Here is an 18,858-nt window from a genome sequence, read left to right as displayed (position 1 = left end):
GAAAAATTGCTTATTTATTCCGGTTAGCTTGTGTGTGAATCTCATGCTTCTGAAAACAAAATCCAGTGATGGCATGTCCTGAGACACAAAGGGCAATAGGCATTGCTCCAGCCTTCGCCCACACACAGCTTTGCTTATGCACCTTGGACTGACCTCTGTATCCTTCCATGAGGAGCCCTGCCAATGCTCTTGGGGTGAAACATCAGCTGTTATTTTACTCTGTGCTGCTGCTAGCTAAGTCTTGCTTGCCTCCAGTGCTGCACTTTGGCAGTTCTCTACCCTAGTGTGCTTGCATGGTGCACTTTAACTCAAATGGATGCTTAGCTTGGTGATCTTTCCCCCTCCTATTGCTCTATCACAGGACTTGTTCACCCATTTTCAACACTACCAGCCCTTGAAGTCTTCCTGGAATACCTGTGAGTCTCATATACTCCAAGCAGCTGGATTCATGTCACCATGTGGATCAATACAAAGCAATATTATCTAATAATGTGTAAACCTTGCAGTACAGATACCCCCCGTGCTGCTAAGATAAGCACTGAATACAACACAAGCATAGGACAGACAGATGCACCAACTCGGCGAGTACTGTCACTTGTATGGATGAAAGTCACCCCTTTGCCCTGACAAAAAGCTCACTTGCATCTGTGAACCTGAACAGATGTTATTTTGGGAGTGTGAGGTGAAACATTCTGCAAGGTTTCAGTGTAGTACCTCCAGGTGACTGTTTCCTGGGGTCTGAGAGGCAGATAAGGCGGTTGCATTGTGTTTAGCAGATGAGAAATAAAGCAGCTGATGGCTCACTGGAGAAATTAGGATTTCTACCACACCTGAACTGCACCTGGTGTAGTAATTTCATCTCTCTGTAGAGAATTCAGAACAAACACCCACATTGACACCTTTTCACAGGTCTGGGCCTGGAATAGGTGATGTGGGACTCTGTCTAATGAAAATAGCCCAGTTTGGAGTTGAGTTTTAGTGACTATAAAACAAGGTATGGAGGAACGAGAGGAGAAAGTCACAACAAGCCAATAAATTTATGATGGTACCTGGTAGCAGAGTGTTTTCACTAAGCTCTCATAATGCAGACAAGTGCTGAGCGGAAGTGTTTTTCAGACTGGATATATCCCTTGAGGAGGTGGGAGACATTTCCAGGTGATACGCTACACCAGCAGGAAAGGCAGACTTATATATTTCAACTGCTGTATTCCTTTAATTTAAAACAAAATTAAGCTATCATTAGAGTCTACTATGAGAGTAAAGGCAAGGTGCTTTTGAAATAGTGTTTGCCCAAGGACAAACTAGGACTTAGAACTCTCAGGAGCCAACAGTGAGAAAAGAAGGGCTGCCCTGAGGAGATGGCCCATTGGTGGTGGCTATCTCTGGTGTCTGATCTCTACACACTAGTGCAGATCTAGTTACTACTCTCCTAAGTGGCCTGTTCAGTGCATTTCTCTGTTCATGACTGATACTCCAGAGGTAGATTCTCCATAATCAATCATTCACAGTGGTGTTATTTTTCTTGCATCTTCATGCACAGTTAAGCCAGGCTGGGTATAAGATGTTTTTGTGCTTATTAACATCTTTCTTTTCCTCCATCATCTTTCTAAATTTCCTTTAGCATTTAATTGTTATTGCTATCAGCTTACATTATTTCTATAACTGATGACTTGCTCTTGTGATTAATCAATGGTACATTTTGTTACAGCTGGTATATTGGTGAGTTTGATTCTTCTACGTTCTCTCATTCATAACAGCTCTTCTTCATAGACATGACCAATACTGTAATTTCTAAGCAGTATAATATCACTGTAATATCAATCTACAGAATACAAGTGCTCTGGTATAACAGTGTTCCATTGACAATCCTTTCTCCACTAAGTTTCCAAGTTGTCTTTTTTTTCCCCCCACAATATCCCTTGCTTAAATGGAGTACTGTTCACTTAGATTTCATTTTGTATTACCTAATGAGCTGTATCAGCTTCTGTCTTCTTTTTCCCCACAAAGAATGTAGTGCTTGAATGATCTTTTTTTCTTTTCTAACAACTTTTCCTCAGAAAATGAGGCAGCTTAATCTGTGTGCTTTTTCATCCTTGTCAGCTTTCCTTAGCCAATCCTAACGTAAAGCTTTTATTTCCCATCTCCCCTTCACTTACACGGACACAGAAATGATGAACTCAAGAGACAATGAATCCCATGTTTTACTGCAAGAAAAACAGGACCAAGAAATGCACAGTGAAACAATTTCAAGTTTTCATTGGGAAAAACATTTCATTTGTTTCATAGACTGGACTGGTAAAATGGGAACATATCCTTGTGGAGAACAGGGAGAAGGGATGCATTCTACCAATACAGCACACACCTTTATTTTGTGTTGTTCATCCTTTACACCTTAAGTGTTAAAGGTAGTGTCTTCCAAAGCTGAGAAACATATAAAAAAAATTTGCATTTGTTGCTGATTGCTGGGAATTCTTTTTTTGCTGTTTTTCATCAAAGACTAAGAATACTCCTTGCACACATTAGACTTATGCAGTTGGCTTCGTTTCTTTTCTCTTATTGCATTTACAAATGCCCAGGTATTCATGGTTCTGGTTCTGTTTGTTCAATTTCCTGTTTTCTTCCCATGAGGAAACAAGACAAAACAAAAAATAAACATTTATCCAAATAACTTCAGGGACAATACGTTTTATAGCTCTGTAGTAGGAATCTGGGCTGGAAAATGAGAAGACATTCCAATAAATCAAAATCCAAGGCCAGAATCTGGGCTTCTCCACACCTGTCGTGTCCTAAAAATAATTTTTAAGCATTAGAGGAAGAAGGCAGAAATAAACAACACCATCAAGAATCAACCTCAGTTATCCAAATAGCGTACTCATTTTAGGGGCAGTGAGGCCCTATGAAGATCCCAATTGACATTAGATTTCATGCAAGAAGACAAAAAAAATCCTTAGATTCCATCTCAACCCTGAAATCTTACACTTAACGTATAAATGGTGGATAAAATGTGGTAAGCAGCGATATAGAAAGATGATAGAGTCATGCCATATGTAAGGCTAGTGTAAAGGCCTAGCTTTACAAAAAATAAAATAAAATCTCCAGTTGTTGAGCCACTGCTTCTCCTTCTGTTGAGAACATCCCTCTGCAGACAGCAAATACGGTGTTCATGGAGATTTCTCCTCCTCTGCACTGGCAGTTGGACTCTGTCCAACTGTCTTCTTTGAGTGAAATGAATCACTTTGCATGCTCCAACTGACTTGATCTCCTTTACATTTGGAAACTGAGATACCCAGCTTTCATGTAAGCATCTTAATCTGATGGGAGCCAAGGAATATTATGTCAGCCAAACACTGATGCACTCTAGCATTTCTCCTATGGTCACACAAGTTCAAGCCGTGGGGTAAAATCCACTTCCTGACACATTGGCAACTAAAGACACTCAAGATATTCCTGAGTACCCCAGACACAGGGCTGCTATAGGCTCTGCTTTGTATCTGTGAGACCATATTTGAGACACTAGGAACATGTCAAGCACTACCAAGATCTTCTGTGTGGGACACTGAACTGAGCTGCTGTGAACATAATGTCGACTGTCCCTCCAGCTGTACTGCTCTGCTACTTGAGATTACATGTTTAAACTAGGGTACTTTTATTGATTGTGCAGAAGTAAATTGTCTTGTCACAATTGCTACGCTAAGGAAAAAAAGGGAAAAACATCATTCAGTTCCTATATTAGGATACAGATCTAGCCTTCCACTAGTATGTGGAAATGGCCTAGAAACATGAGGCACTACTTTATTTTTAGAATGTGATCCAGATTCTCATTAAGTTCAAATCCAGTGTTTGGGAGTTTGTTATATGCTCTATGGCAAAGGTCCACCAGCCTTTCAAGAGTAAAGACTGCAGTTGTTTTCCCCTGAACATGCCAACAGCAACACTGCAAGAAATTGAAGATGCCACCCCTGAAAGACACCCATCACTGGCAAATCAATTGGTTCTCTGTGAGACAGGGAGCTCTCAGCTCCCTTTCCAAACCCATCAGAAGTCAAGAAACATGTGCTGTCCCCTATGCTGCAGGTCCCAGCCTCTTGCCAGCTTTACAGCTTACCCACGCTCGTCTTCTTCAGTGGCTAAACCTGTCTTAGGTGATTAGAAGGACTTCAGGCAACAGAATGGGAATTTCCCATGGCAGTGGATTTAGGGAAGGAATAAGGATTGAAAACATCTCTAAACAACAAGCGTGGATAATGCTAACTGTAGGAATACCCAATATGGCTGTGGGCCCAGTCCAGATGTTCGGAATTCAAAACTAGGAGCCAGTGTTGGAAAAATGTGTGCATGTTCAGAGAAGATAAATGCCTGCAAGTAAGGCACATGGACCACAATAAGAAAAAAGTGGTCAGCTTTTAAGACAGCTTATATTTTGGTCAATCATATTTTGGAATAGAAGTCCCAAAGTCCTGGATTTGACTCCTACTTAACTCACTCCCCTGAGTGCCAGTGTGCATAATGAAAAGTCACCACATGGCAGACAGGTCTCAGTGGGCTGGGATAATGTCAGCCCCAAAAGCAAAACAAAGCCAGGCCTGGTCAAGACTGAGTAGAAAAATAAACCAAAGAAGAAGAAAAATAACCCTGAACGAATCTGAAGGAAGCCACTGCCTTTCCCAATCTATCAGATACTTTGCAAAATAGATAGAGTTGGTTAACTATCAGGTCAGACCTTCCTCAAGAGCTGAACCAAGGTAAATAGTGGCAAATGCCAGTTCTAACCAGCTGGCACATTTTACAGGAATACTGAAAAAAAAAAAAAAGATGACAAGGCAATACTGGAAATGAAGTTCAACCCATTTGCAATGGCGAGACTGAGATTCCCTAAAAGGCACTGCGGTTTGGAGAGCATTACTGAATAAAGTCAGAAGATCTGCTGGACAAAGCTCTTTTCCTGGAAAACCAATCGATTTGCCAGAAGAATCTGGAAGCCAGGTTTTTGGAAGTCCAATAGTTATCTTCCAAATGTAGGCTCCTAAACAGGTACACATTAGTCCTTATCTACTTGTATTTTTTATCCACTTTTTTTCTAGTGAACTCAGTTCTTTCTCATTGACTCTTGGGAGAAGTTTAGGAGCAGCACCTTGGAAGTGGACATAAAAAATCTAAATCATTTGAAGTTTCCAGTTCAACATAAAAGAATGACTTCCTTGGATGTCAAATGCTTTTAGGAGTTTAGATGTCAGCAGGCAATTCACCAAACAAGATACACCAAAAAGTTGTGCCGATTTGTTGCGCATTTGATAGGATGAAGAAAAATTTTATCTTATTCTTGATCTAATTCCTTATATTGCATTCTGAAAATACTGTCCTGAATTAATTCCCTAATTAATTCCCCAAGTCTATGCATGTATTCCCCAAGCCATGCCTATCTCAGATGTTCTAACCAAAATAATAAGATATTCTAAGAGGACAGAAGAGACTTACCTGGTATTCAGTTAGCCATGATATGTTTCACAAAAGCTGAAAAGAAGAGAAAAAGCAGGATCATTTCTCAATTCTCCTACATTAAACTCAGTAAGGTCCCACATGTTTCATCTTAATTGTTTCTTAAATTAATTCCTCTTACTTCCTCTGATGTAAAGAATGCTGCATCACTTTGTAATTGATATTCCAGATACCCTAGTGCTAAATGAGTTGTAAATCCTTAAGATAATATATATTACAGTGCAAGGTAGTCAGGAGTCTGGTTAGCCAGTGGAAATGAACACAAATATTAGTCAGTCTATAGCTTGTTTAATCCCTTACCCCTGGCTACCAAATGAAACTGCCTTTCCAAAGTATACACTGAAAGAACCTCTGGAGTAAACCTCCAGGATCCACAGCAGGTCACCTAGTCAGGTGTCATGACTGCATCTCTTTGGTGAATTTGGATTTAAAAAACGAACAAAATGTGTCAAATCCAAAATATTATTATATTATATTACATAGAAGTTATTGTGAGTTTTTTGTTTGTTTGTTTGTTTTACAGAAGGCTTTAGGTTTCATTTTTCTCCATTAAAAAAAAATCATCCATCGTCAAGAAGCGTTCATGATTCTGAAATTCAAAACAGAAAGGAGAAATGCATTGCAGCAAGAAAATATTTTTTTCCTTCCTAATAATTTCTCTGAGTTTCCTTTAAGTTCATAAGACATTTGGGTTGTCTAAATCCACAGATTTCTGTTTATTGGCTCCTTACAAGAAGGATTTCCCTGAGGTCAGATCACAAGCATCTTTAAGTCAAAGAAGTCCACCAACCAAAATATTCATAAAAGATTCAGTGAAGATTATAGACCAGCTAAGTCACCAAAATAATACAACAGCCACCACTTAACCTTCAAAAAAGGACTCAGGTGTGTCCAATAGCATATCTGTCTAATAGAATACTGTGTTCTACTGAAGATTGAAGCATATAGGCTGGCAAGTTGCGTAAGAGAAACATGGTCCATTTACTCAGGGCCAAGTTTCTTTTCTGGCTGTCTACCAACAATGGAATAAATTGGAAGGTCTTTGGAAAATCTTGTAGAATTCTCAGATCAAAGGATGAAAGAGGATCCTAAGGTAAACATATTTTGTAAGATTTTTGAAAGAAAATCTAGTGATTTTCTGTAAGGAACTCTCAAAAGAGATCTTTATCTTGTTTTTAGAGGACAAAGAGATAGGTTCAGGTAGGGGGAAAAAAAAAAAAAGAGTAAAATAAGTTTATTTGTATTGGTCACGTAAAATTAATTTGATTGGTTTCAAATTTGGAAAATAACATTCTGATTTTTGGGAGTAAGATCTTCCTTGTATTTAAGCCTTCACAGGAAAATTGCATGAAAGCCTTCAAGTACATGACCACTGCTCAGAATGGAGTGGTCATACCTACCTTCATAGTTGATACAACCATTGGCATCTTCCTGGCCAGCCATTAGCTTATCAACTTCCTCTTCAGTCAACCTTTCACCTGAGTGGAAAGCAAAGTATTTAATTAGCTGAGCAATTCTTAAGAATTTATGAAGGTCAGTTCAAATATCCTAGAATGAGAATGAGAGAAAAGGGAGAGATTTTCTCTTCCACAAATCTGTGTTGCTGACTGCTAGGAAAGCTAGTTTTACCCTTGCAAACAGAAAATTTGATCCGAAAACGAAGGAGACAGAATAAATATGGAAACCTACATGGCATCCTGTTCACAACCTCATTCTTTTAAGGATAAGCTTTCTCTAAGTGCCAAATCTTGAAGGTCTTAGTCAGTCCTTAACCAAGTCCTCACTGGACAAACTCTCAGAAATTTCACTCTCTGTTGTGCCTATTGCTTTGAGGTTCAGGGAGATTCCAATATCATTTTGGAGATCTCTGAGCTGAACTGAACCAGTGATCCATTCTGTTTATGTAATTATCCAAATATTGGGCTCATATGTGCCCATAAGGCTTCATTCTGGACAAAGAGATGAATCCATTCAGTAGGACTCCCCAGTGTAGTATTAGGCACTGGTTTGAGGATGAGATCAAACATCTTCCAGAAATGCATGGGATAAATTTTAGGATGATATGAGCTGAAATTGTAGAAGTTAAAATAAAATACACTGGATGTGCCCTGTTGCTTACGCTGTTCTACTTACACATCGCTGATCTCTGACACAAAGGAACAAGTCCTCAGCTGATATGAGCTGATGAAAATTCAACAAATTAAACAGAAAAAATGTTCTAATTTATAGAATACTTGCTGGTGCCTAGAATTTGACCAGTATTAAGAAACAGAACTGCTCTCCAAATTGAAATACATCCTATCACTGTTTGAAAATCAGATATTTTGCTACATTACTTTTGATTTCTGGAAACAGAATGGTAAGTTCAAAATAATTTCTTGCATTTCAGTAAAATTGACAAAACTACCCAGACTGTTTACATTGTTCAGAGGAAGGTTAGATAGGACATTAGTATTGCCTTTGTGTGTTGGGAGTTTTTGATGGTGGTAGTAGTAGTTTCTTTTTCATCACCGAGCTTGGTTCCCAAACTTATCCATTAGTATCCATGATGCAAATAAAACTAACATTGCTTTTTTATTATTATTATTCCCTGAATCATGAATAGAAATGGATGTGTCATTGAATGGAAGCACCTCAGCATCATTAAAAAACATATTTTATTTTTTTTAATCAGTATCACAGCTCAAAACCCATGATTGGAATTCTTTAATCTAAATCAAATCTTTCTTGCAATTGCTCATTCTTTTTCTAAAAGTAGCACATGTTACTTGTGCTGATGTTGTCTCTCTTTGTGAATAACTGAGCTTCTGAAGTCAAGATTTGAGAGGACAGAGAAACATTGATTCCTGCTTTAAAAAGAGCTTTTCCATTTCAGAAACAATTCTGTTATGCAGATGACTGATTAACGAGTACTTCATCCTAGAACTTTTCTTGGAGGTGAAGGAAAAAAAGTATGCAAATATGGTAGGAATAGATGAGTTTTCAGAGCTTTTTTTGACAGTTTTTCATACAAACAAAATATTTATAGGAGAAATATGACGCTAGAAGAAAGAAGGAAGAAAGAACGGAAGGGGAGGAAAGAAGGAAAACAAAGTGTTCAAGTTACAGGTCAGTGATCTTATGCTTCATTAGTAAGAAGCTTTTTTTCTTTTTTTTGTCCTTATATCTGAGGACAGTGTGATGACTGAAGACTTGCATGGTTATTTTCTCCGTAAAATCACCCAACCTCAGTGATGAAACTGTATAAGGACAGGTTCACCTTACCCAGTGTAGCCAAAACGTGGCGGAGTTCAGCCCCCATCACTGTTCCATTTCCTTCCTTGTCAAACACACGTAGACCCTCCACAAAGTCCTCATAGGTGCCTGTGTCTTTTGTCTTGGCAATATGCTGGAGCATGGGCAGGAAGGTCTCAAAGTCAATCATCTTGGAGTTCATGTCTGCAAAGGCACAGATAAAACTGAAAGTTTTAGTGAATTCTGAGCTGAGGACTTGTGCTGGGGCATGGAGCAAGGGGAAGTGGTGAGAGTAGAACCATGGCAATAAGTCCTGGTTAAAGAGGCAAGAAGTATGCAGGAATATGGTAAGTGCAGGTAGAGGAATGGATAGTCAAAGTTGGAAAAAGAGGTCTATCAGAAAGAAAAGTGTGCTTTTAATAGACCAATGGATAGACAGATATCACCTACATACCACAACAGATATCATCTGTCTGTCATATGCAAATAGCATGGAAAGCAAGCACACTTGGAATCCCAAGGTTTCTGATGCAATAAAAATACAAAACTAAGCAGAAGGCAATAGAAAAGAAGCCTGTTCCTGATATGAAGTCAGTTTTGCCTTGCAGCCCTATAACACAGAGCTATCTAAAACCACAAGGGGAGAGGAGCTTCAGTGTGAATAGGGGGCTGAGAGGACGAGAGTAGTGCATCTCATTTTCCTGATTCTTTGTCTTTCAAAAGCATCACTGGACATTACAGTCCCTTAGGACTACTTGTCCCATCCAGCACTGTGTCTTTGCCATATCAAAAGATATCACATCTGTTGAATGAGGGCCCAATGGTCTGTTTCCATTAACCTCAGCAAAAGGAAGAGACAGAGAAGTCACCTGGAAAGTCCCTGAATTGTATATGCTGTCCAGATGAGATTTCCTTTGTTATGAGCAATATTCTGTATGCAGTGCATGTTGAAGGCTGATACAACTGCAGTTATTACAGAGCATCTAACATGCACTCTTATAGAACAAGTTGTGGCTTTTCTTTCAGTCTGTCCTTTTGTTGACTTCAAATGTCTGAGCTTTTAGTAAACACAAGTGAATGCCTGCCATCAAAGCAATTTTAAAAGGTAACATCCTTTCACTGTAAACATACTGACACGTGTGGCCATTAAATCAGTCTCCTAAATATGAGACAATGATATTGGCATTCAGATCGGTTTCATCCTTGGTTACTTTTCTGCTAGAGATTTGCAGAGACTGTTTTGTACCCTTTGGTGTTTCATAATTAGTCTTTCCATCAGAAAAAGGAGACCTCATCTACTTCATCCCTAATTCTTCAACAGATCTTTTACAAAATGAACGTTGAGGAGGACACCAACCTTCTTGTTTGGGTCTGCCAAGCACCTTCATGACCTCAGCCTGGGTTGGATTCTGCCCCAAAGCCCTCAAGACATCTCCGCATTGCGCATATGTGATCTTCATCTCAGATTTGGGAGTACGGTCAAAAAGTGAGAATGCTTCCTTAAATTCTGGAAGACAAAAAGATAGAAAGAAATACATGCCATGCTCCCTCGGATAAAGTCAAAGCCAGCCCAGCCCTTCCCCCTAATTAACTCAGCATGACCGTTTTTATTTTGCAGTCTGGGAACAAATTTGATGAGCTCTGTTAGTGGTGTTATCTGAAATGTTTGTGTTCCTCCTGCTGCATTTCCTGGTTTAATCAGGGGATGGAATTAAAGAGGTCAAATGCTTTTCTTATGGTATTTCTGGATCAACTACCATCAGAAAGTGTGGAAAACCCCTCAGGAATGGTTGGCCTTGAGATCTTTCCTGCTGAGCAGGAATGCTCAGAGCAGCACGGAATTCAATAGCCATTCTGCTCATTAGCTAACTGGAAGCTGTATTCAGTATTATACTTTTAGAGAGCACCAACAGCCCACAGATGGAAAATCATCTACATTAGCAGGTAATGAGATACACTGTGAAAACCCACTAAAATAATCACACAACAGTCTGGTGCTGGGGGATGGTGAGTACTTGAGAAAAACCTTATCATTAATCAGTTGCTATGTTTAATGGTGTCAATGGACATATCTAAAAGAATCCTTTGATTTTTCTGTTTTCTAGCAGTCGATCCAGTTGTGTCTGTAGGAGTCAAATTTGCTATGCTGTCAGCTCCTGAGGCCAGACCAGATCACATATGTGGAGATGCAACCACTCACTCCAGTGACGTCATATCTGTCTGCTTCCCCAGGCAGAGCCCTTCCCCATGAGCAGCCAACTCTCCTCCACTCTTCTCATACCTTTGTGACCATATCCTCACTTCTGACCAAAAAGTGAATTCCCCCTCCCCCCCCCCTCCTCTTTTCTTTACTTTACTTTTCTTTTTCTTATTATTTCTCTTTCTCCTTTCTTCTTCCAGTGCTGCTGTTTTTCCTCTCCTTTCTCTTTCCCTTTCCTTTTTTCTATCATTCCATTCCTATCTTACTCATTTCCTTCCTCATCCAGTACTTTCAAACAGCGGTGCCTTTTTCTTACTTTGAACTAATTAACACTCCCGTTTTCCTCTCTGCATTCTCCCCTTTGCTTTCCCTTACTTTCCCTCCCCTCCTCTCTCCAGTCTTTACCTCGGTCGCCAGCTGAAGCCCGGATCCCACCAGCATCCCTCACTCCAGCAGAGGGCAATGGTGGATTTTCTTGGACTCCTTGCTGACAGGAGAAGGGGGTCAAAGCCCCATTCCAAGCTCTGTCCTTTCCTGGGGGAGTCTCAGCAGCCAAGGTGGATGGGAAACAAGCTGCATCCCTGAGCTGCTTATCTCCCTGCCCAAGACCTCTTTCGGGAACAGCCTTTGCACCACCTCCTAAAGGCCCACAATCCATCAGTTACCAACAACTCACATCTCTCTCAAATCAAATTCAGATGTAATCACCTCTGATCAGAGCACTGGCCTGTGGGTTTGGAAGCACCATTCTGTCAACATACAGAAGCCTTTTTTTTTTTTTTTTTTTGGGGGGGGGGGGGGGGGAGGGTATTATTTGCTTATTTGCTTTTACATTTGCTGGCTTAATGCAAGTTTCCATCAAAGCAATGAAACCAGAGTGGCTATGGTCTCCTTTGTCCCCTTGCTAGCCATTAAATCACTGGCAGGAGCAGTTTATATTTTCATATGCCTAATTGCTACCTATCTTCTCATGCTGGATAGCTCATATTCTTCTCGTTTGTGAATAGGCCAGGAATCCCATTTCATAATGACACATTGCCACAACCACTGAATTTTGCTGGCAGTGTAGCAGGAGGACATGTGAGGATGGATGTATAACACAGGGCTTCAATCATAGAACATTCTTCCTCCTCTGAGAGTAATATTTTGGGGGCTACCATAACAGGTGACTCTTTGCAAGGAAGTAAGTCTGCTACAGCAACAGCTGTTCCTTAGCAAAGGGAAATTTGCTAATATCACAATATCCTGGAAGATATGGCTTGAAAAATTTTGAGAAACTTTGCTTTTCCCCCATCACCTCAACACAAAATCAGCTGTCAGAAAGACAGCTGGGGTCAGTGATAATAGGTTGACTGAGAGCTTCTATGAATCCCAGCTCTTAAGTCCTGCCAGTACAGCAGCTGTAAGTTATGTCAAGTGTTGTTTGTTTCCTGACCTGTGTTTTTAACACAAAATAAAAGAGTCTAAAGCCCTGGAGAACCAACTGTCCATGTTATTGAACTGGTAGCACACTTCTTCGCAAGGTTTTCATGTGTGCACACTGGTATTGAGGACAGTGCATGCTAGGGGCAATCCAGGGACAGTTATGGACCAGGCCACAGATACAGTGCTCCACTGTTGGAGGCATTCAAGCCCAGGCTGGAATAGGGCCCTGTGCAGCCTGATCTAGTGGATGACAACCTTGCCCATGGCATTGAGTTTGGGACTGGATGATCTTTAAGGTCTCTTCCAACCTAAACCATTTTCTGATTCTATGGTTCTATAATTCTACACCTAAAGCATCTAAGTTCTAGCTGGGAGTGAACATCTACAAGCCTGTCTTTCTGCTCGTCTATGAACCCAAGAACCTTCTAAAGGTCAAGTGAAGGAGAGAGAGCAGAAAAAGATCAAGAAGAGGCCATTAGGAAAGGCATTGAGAGGGAGCAGTTTAACCTAAAAGAAGGGAGATTTAGACTGGATGTCAGGGTGATATTTTTCACTGAGAGGTTGGTAAGGTGCTGGCATTGCTGCCTAGAGAAATTGTGGATCCTTTGAGATACTCACAGCTTGGTTGAACAAGGCCCTGGGCAGCCTGATCTAATGAGTGGCAACCAGCCTTTGGCATCGTATTTAGAATGGATGATCTTTGATGTTCTTTCTAACCCAAGCCACTCTATGATTCTGTGATTCTGTAAAGCAGAGCTTTTCTGCTTGCTCCCCGAGTGACATTCAGGCTGTTAGGCTCTCTTTCCAGCCATTCATGATAGAACTGATGAACCAGATGTGAGATTAATGATAGGTGCATTTATTGTTTTTCCTGATGCTGGTATACAGTAAAACATCCACAGAATCACAGAACCACAGAACCACAGATGACTTTCCATTATCATGCTGTGCCTTACATACAGCTCTCATAGCTTTTCTCACAGAGACTGTTATCTGCTTCCTGCCCCATGGCTTTTCCTTTGATGCTTCAAAGATATCCTATTTCACAAGTCCCAGATCCCCAGCTTTGCACAGAGTGCACAGATAGACCAGAAGGCAGCAGAGGCTGCTGTAAAGAGAGAAAATTCGCTTTCTAGATATGGTCTACATCTGTTCCAGACCTGGTACCTTTTATGGCAGCCATGGTGTTGCTCCAGATTTGCTTTTTACTTGCCATTGCAACAGGCTGGTAGTCAGATAAGCACACAATTTTTATGTTTATTTTTAAACAGTGCTTCTCCCATTCTCTGATAGGGTCTCCAGAGCTTATTCTCTTTAGGAACAGAGAAACAATGCATATAAACTATTGGGGTACTATCCAATCCACAAGGCATTAACTGATGAGTGATTCAGCTGTTTTGTATTTCTGGAATAGCTTTAAGATTCGTGGTCCAGAACTAGGCCTCTTCAGTGGACCTCCCATAGCTTTGGGACTAGAAAAGGGGCACTTTCCTAGAAACTGACAGTTTCCTCCATTCACAAGTTGTTTTTGACCTGCTTTTAGAATACAGAAACTACAGCTGTGAAGGGCAGCTTGAAAATCTGAATGTAATTCTGGAAGTTTGTAGCAAAGCCTTGATTTCTGAGGCATTATGGCATTTGGTTCCAGTTCAGAAAATCCTTCCTTCTATATCTCTCTGAATCACTCCAACTGTATGGCCCATGATTTTTTCATCTGCGTTTATTAATTCATTTTATGAATTTTTCTTAGGCTCCATCAAGATCTTCCAAAGGCTTAGAGACCAAAGCAAAGCTCTGCCAGATGTTGAGTTCCATCTATCAATTATCCTTTAAGTACAAAGCAGATATTAGTTGAGGAAACAGTGGACAGCTGCAGGAGATACTGTTCCCAAGACTTTGTACGTGAGGTTTCAGTATCATTTTCTTAGGCTGGGACAAAAGGTTCCAAAACTAATGCTGATGTTTTCCTTTGAAAGAAAAAACCATCATTGCTGTCATTATTTGATGGTTTCTGGAGAGATGTCACAAAACTGTAATAAATTAAATTCTGATTAAATACAGGGAAAAGCTCTCAAAAGTGGGGTCGGGAGATTTTCTCTTGAAAGGATTGATTTTTTATTGGTGGGTTTTCATATTTTTGAACTGTGGTTTGGAGCGGTGGTTCTTTGTTTTTGCTTCATAGGCAGAGGAAATGATGTTTTCTTTGACCAAATATATGCCTAATCTGCATGGTGCATGACTTTCCCCCTTTTCCCTTGATAAACTCAATGGAGGATTTGGAGGAGGGATGAGGCAGAAGCAGAACCATGAACACAAGGTTCTCTCAAGGGAACTCCAATACCCACACTTGTTTTTACCCTAGCACTTGCCTCCCAGTGATGGTATTTACTGTGCACAGAAAAGAAACACATCTTCCTCACCTTCAATCTGATCAGGGGTGAATTCAACCTGAAAGAGATGAGAACAGCCAGATTAAAACAAGAAAACCATGCCACAGGTGCCTTTGAGGTCCATGAAAGTCATTGACCCAAACATCCAATAAATTTCATACAGACTGTAGACGTTTCTTCTTACATCCTCCATTGTACATTATCAGTCAGCCCCGCCTTTAGCACCAAAAAGGCTACAAATGCCCTTTGTTCTTCTGCTGCTCCTGTGTTCCTCCTGTAGTGTCTTTTGTGTATCCCAAGTCCTCCCCTACCACTGACGCCCTCCAGATGATTATGGCAGCACTGTGGACAATCCCACGCCTCTGTGCTAAAAGGGTTTCATCTATAGGCTGTTAGGGATATACTATCCATAGTTTCAGAGCTAGTGGGATCAAGTGAGACTGGCACTAAATGGGCTTAGAGCGAAGCAAAGAAAGGTTGCCCAAGGAGATTGTGGATGCCCCATCCCTGCAGGCATTCAAGGCCAGGCTGGATGTGGCTCTGGGCAGCCTGGGCTGCTGGTTGGTGACCCTGCACATAGCAGGGGGTTGGAACCAGATGAGCATTGTGGTCCTTTTCAACCCAGGCCATTCTATGATTCTTTGCTCTTGCAGTTTAATCATGAAAATCTGAGATACTGTGGAAGCTCACAATCTATGTGTGTGTAAAGGGTCACTGGACCACTTTGTGGAGGTGAGAGCCATTGAGGTTTTACCAAATACACAGAAATACTTAACTCAGGAAGCCTCAGAGGTTTAGGAGAGAGTTTAGGGGTGTTTTGACCTGTTTTTATATCTTTTCCTAAAGCATCCTTTGAAAACCACTGCCGGACTGTGTGGACATCTCTCAGGACCTTGTTCTTATGCCTCTTATGCATCACCTTCTATTTCTCACCACTCCCTAATTTCTGGGGTTATTCTGCTCTCTGCTTTTACATGACAATGCCCTTTTTGCCACTCTGGATTCCATTCTGTGAGGCCTCTGGGATGACGTTTATCTTGAACGCAGAAGAAGAAAACACAGTGTGAGAATGTGACATCCAAGCTTCTGAATGAATAGGCATAGATCAGCAACGTGGTTGCACACAAGATTGCAGACTGCCTCACAGGCTTCTATTGGGCTTGTTTTGAGAGAAAGCATGATGGTCTACATTGAAAATGGGATACAAACCCAGAGATTCAAAGCGTGCTGGATTAGTAATCCATTGCTATAACCAGTATGCTGCTGACAGACGAGACACAACACAGCTTACCACATATACTTGCAGGAAACTGCATACCAAGAGGGCTGGAAAATGCTTATTATTTATTTCTTTTTCATTTTGTTTTATTTGTTTGTTTAAGAAGATCCAGACATTAGTACCCTAGGAGTAAGGATAGGGAGATTTGCCCACAGAATATATCCAGTCCTTGTGAGAACCTCCTTTATCCAGTTCCTTGCTTGTGAGTGTAAGCTTAACTTCATTTTACAGTCTCCTCTGGTGTAGTCTTTAGCTCCTTTCAAAAGCATTTGTCAGATAAGCAGGGAGGCTGATGTCCCAAGATACACCAAGAGCAAATAGTTTTCACCCCATTAAATAGTTTTGTTCTCTACCTTCAGTGAGGGAGGCAGCTACACCTGCCTCTCAAGGAATACTAATACAGCATAATAATAATAATAATAATAATAATAATAATAATAATAAATGGCATCTTTGCTCATGGGGACATTCCTGTAAAGCAGGAAGATTGTCAGTCAGAACACATAAATTGTCAGTCAGAACACATAAATTGTCAGTGAACATATAAATAAAGAGAAGCCCTCTTTTGTTGTGCATAAATTTGCATGTAAATATACATGTTGATACAGACCTAACAGACATACATACATACAACACAAACATACATATGCACCTTCTCTTTTCTCTCTTCTCTCCCCAGCATGAGCACAACCCTGCATATTTTGGGTCAAACTTTCCTTATAAAGCTGATCATCTCTCATTGCTTAAGATTATATTGTACTCTTTGGCAGCAAAGCAGCTGAGTGGAGATAAGACATAGTTAATGCCTTCCACACAAACTCCATAATTCCTTCAAAGTGAAATGCAGTATGACACAACCCTTACCACCTAGTTGAGATTTTCATGCTCTTGAGGGTTGGAGCCATACTAAGTCCGTAAACCTGCAGCCAGAACACATGACATGGCACGACAGCACCAGTATCTTCTTCCTTCCACTCAGGGCTCCATGGACACCTCCCAGCTGGTTTTCTGCCTCCAGATACCCTGAGCTGCACAAGGAGCTCCAGCATTTGTAGCTCACCATGAGTGCCTATGGGGCAGCTGCAGACAGCCCCAAATGCACTCTATCCATGCACATCATTTGCAGCTAGTAACACTGCAAAGACAGAGAACTCTTTGCAGGAAGCTCTAATTATCCATCATTGGTTGCTGAGAAGTTCTTGAGAGAATGATGTTCCTGGATCCCTCTTGCAGGATATGCTGGAATAGCTGAAGTTGGCCATTCTTGAAAGCAGTGTATTTGGTGCAGAGGGAATTACTGGTTTAATCTCTCTTGGTAGAAAACATCAAAAGACCATATTTTATTTAGGTACCTCATTTAATCAGCCCTAATCCTATGGATGAATCCTTCCCCTACATATGTATCCTACCAGTGCCCTGTCTTTTTCTTCCTACCATACTATTTCTGAGCATCTTCTGGCTTAGCAAGAAAACATCTGATGGACTTGGAAAAGAAGAATCACAACTAATCCTGCAGCTGCTGAAAACCAGGCCACTGTTTTTGTGCCCACCCTCCTCAGCCCTTATCTAAATCAGTTCATATGGGGGATTATCACTTTGTTTGTGATTCTCGGTCATAGTTTATCTTGAACAAAGTCCAATTAATAAAATAGTTGCCTAAGTGGCAGCCAGGAGACTGTCTGGCAGGAAGTATGTAGAGAACATAAGTTAAGGAACCAACACAAGAATAGCAATGTTCTTTCCTTTCTAACACAGAGACAGATCCAAACATCTTTGTCATGAAGATTATAATCATCTGGATTAGGTTCTATCCCAAATTTGCATATTTCATCTAAATTACAGGTAAATATCCATCGGGGAACACATTTATACAGGTGCATTGTCAGCAGACAGCCTTACACTCAGTCTGTCTAAATATATAAAGCTTTGTGAATTTGACTGAAACTAATTGTCTATTGAGTTTATTTAGGCATCAACAGCAACTGTGGTGAAATAAGGCCAGAGCTGCTTGCAACTCGTACTTAAATCACTTTGATGGATTGTTCTTGGGAAAGAATTAATCTCAGCTACACTTAGATGTAGGCAGCCAGATGTAGCCAACCATCTCTCATTCCATGTAACCAGTAGAGTGGAAGGGACACTTCTAGGGTGTGATTTGACTTTGTTTAGTTCTGTGCTTGAGGAAGAGATTAATTTTGCACTGATTTCCATGGAGTGGATCAATCAATTTTACAATGATGATATAAAGAGCCTGGCTGACTCACACAGATAGATGTAGATGCCTTTTCTTGATCTGGTGAATCCCACCCAGAAAGCCTGAGCTGGCCCTCCTGGCAGACTGCAGGCCAGGAGAAACTGTGCCAGAACAAAAAAAGGATGACTGCAAATTCCCACGGCCAGATCAAAGGAAAGGACTGGGCTGAAAGGCTGAGCATGCATCACCTCTAATCACGGCCCTATAAAAACACTACCCAGAGCTGGACGGCTGTGCATGACAGCTGACAAGGCTGTGGCAGACAGTTTGACCAGACCTACCACCCAGGCATGGCTTCCTCTCAGGAAAGCTTCAGAGATGTGTGGGTGGTGTCTACTGCTATTTTCTCCTCTCTCAGCACATGCCACCATGGAGTTGAAGGGAAAGGCAAGCCATCATTTACCCAACCACAAGGTATCACTGAAAATGAATGGAACAAATTTAGGCTATATTTAGATTGAAGATGGTTGGGGTTTTGTTTTCCCTCCTCTCTCTCTCAGAGTGGTATGGAACACTCAAGACCAACACCATCTCCATGTAGTAAGAGGAAAGGTGCAGCTATCCATGATGACAGCAGGAC

General features: G+C 40.9%; 1 protein-coding gene across 1 annotated transcript in view; it reads right to left on the bottom strand.

Moving 5' to 3' along the window:
• Window positions 1-5,482: 5,482 nt before the first annotated feature.
• MYL3 (myosin light chain 3) overlaps window positions 5,483-18,858 on the bottom strand; it is a gene marked incomplete at both ends in the record, with an annotated part of 33,152 nt that continues 19,776 nt past the window's right edge. The window contains 5 exons of the mRNA XM_079538035.1: window positions 5,483-5,511; window positions 6,897-6,974; window positions 8,761-8,934; window positions 10,088-10,237; window positions 14,776-14,803. Coding sequence (XP_079394161.1) covers window positions 5,483-5,511; window positions 6,897-6,974; window positions 8,761-8,934; window positions 10,088-10,237; window positions 14,776-14,803 — 459 coding nt within the window. The remainder of the gene's footprint in view (window positions 5,512-6,896; window positions 6,975-8,760; window positions 8,935-10,087; window positions 10,238-14,775; window positions 14,804-18,858) is intronic.

Source organism: Tetrao urogallus (genome assembly GCF_951394365.1).
Source record: "Tetrao urogallus genome assembly, chromosome: 7".
NCBI lineage: Eukaryota > Metazoa > Chordata > Aves > Galliformes > Phasianidae > Tetrao > Tetrao urogallus.
Note: the sequence above shows the minus strand (reverse complement) of the source record. Positions and strands in the feature narration are given on the sequence as shown.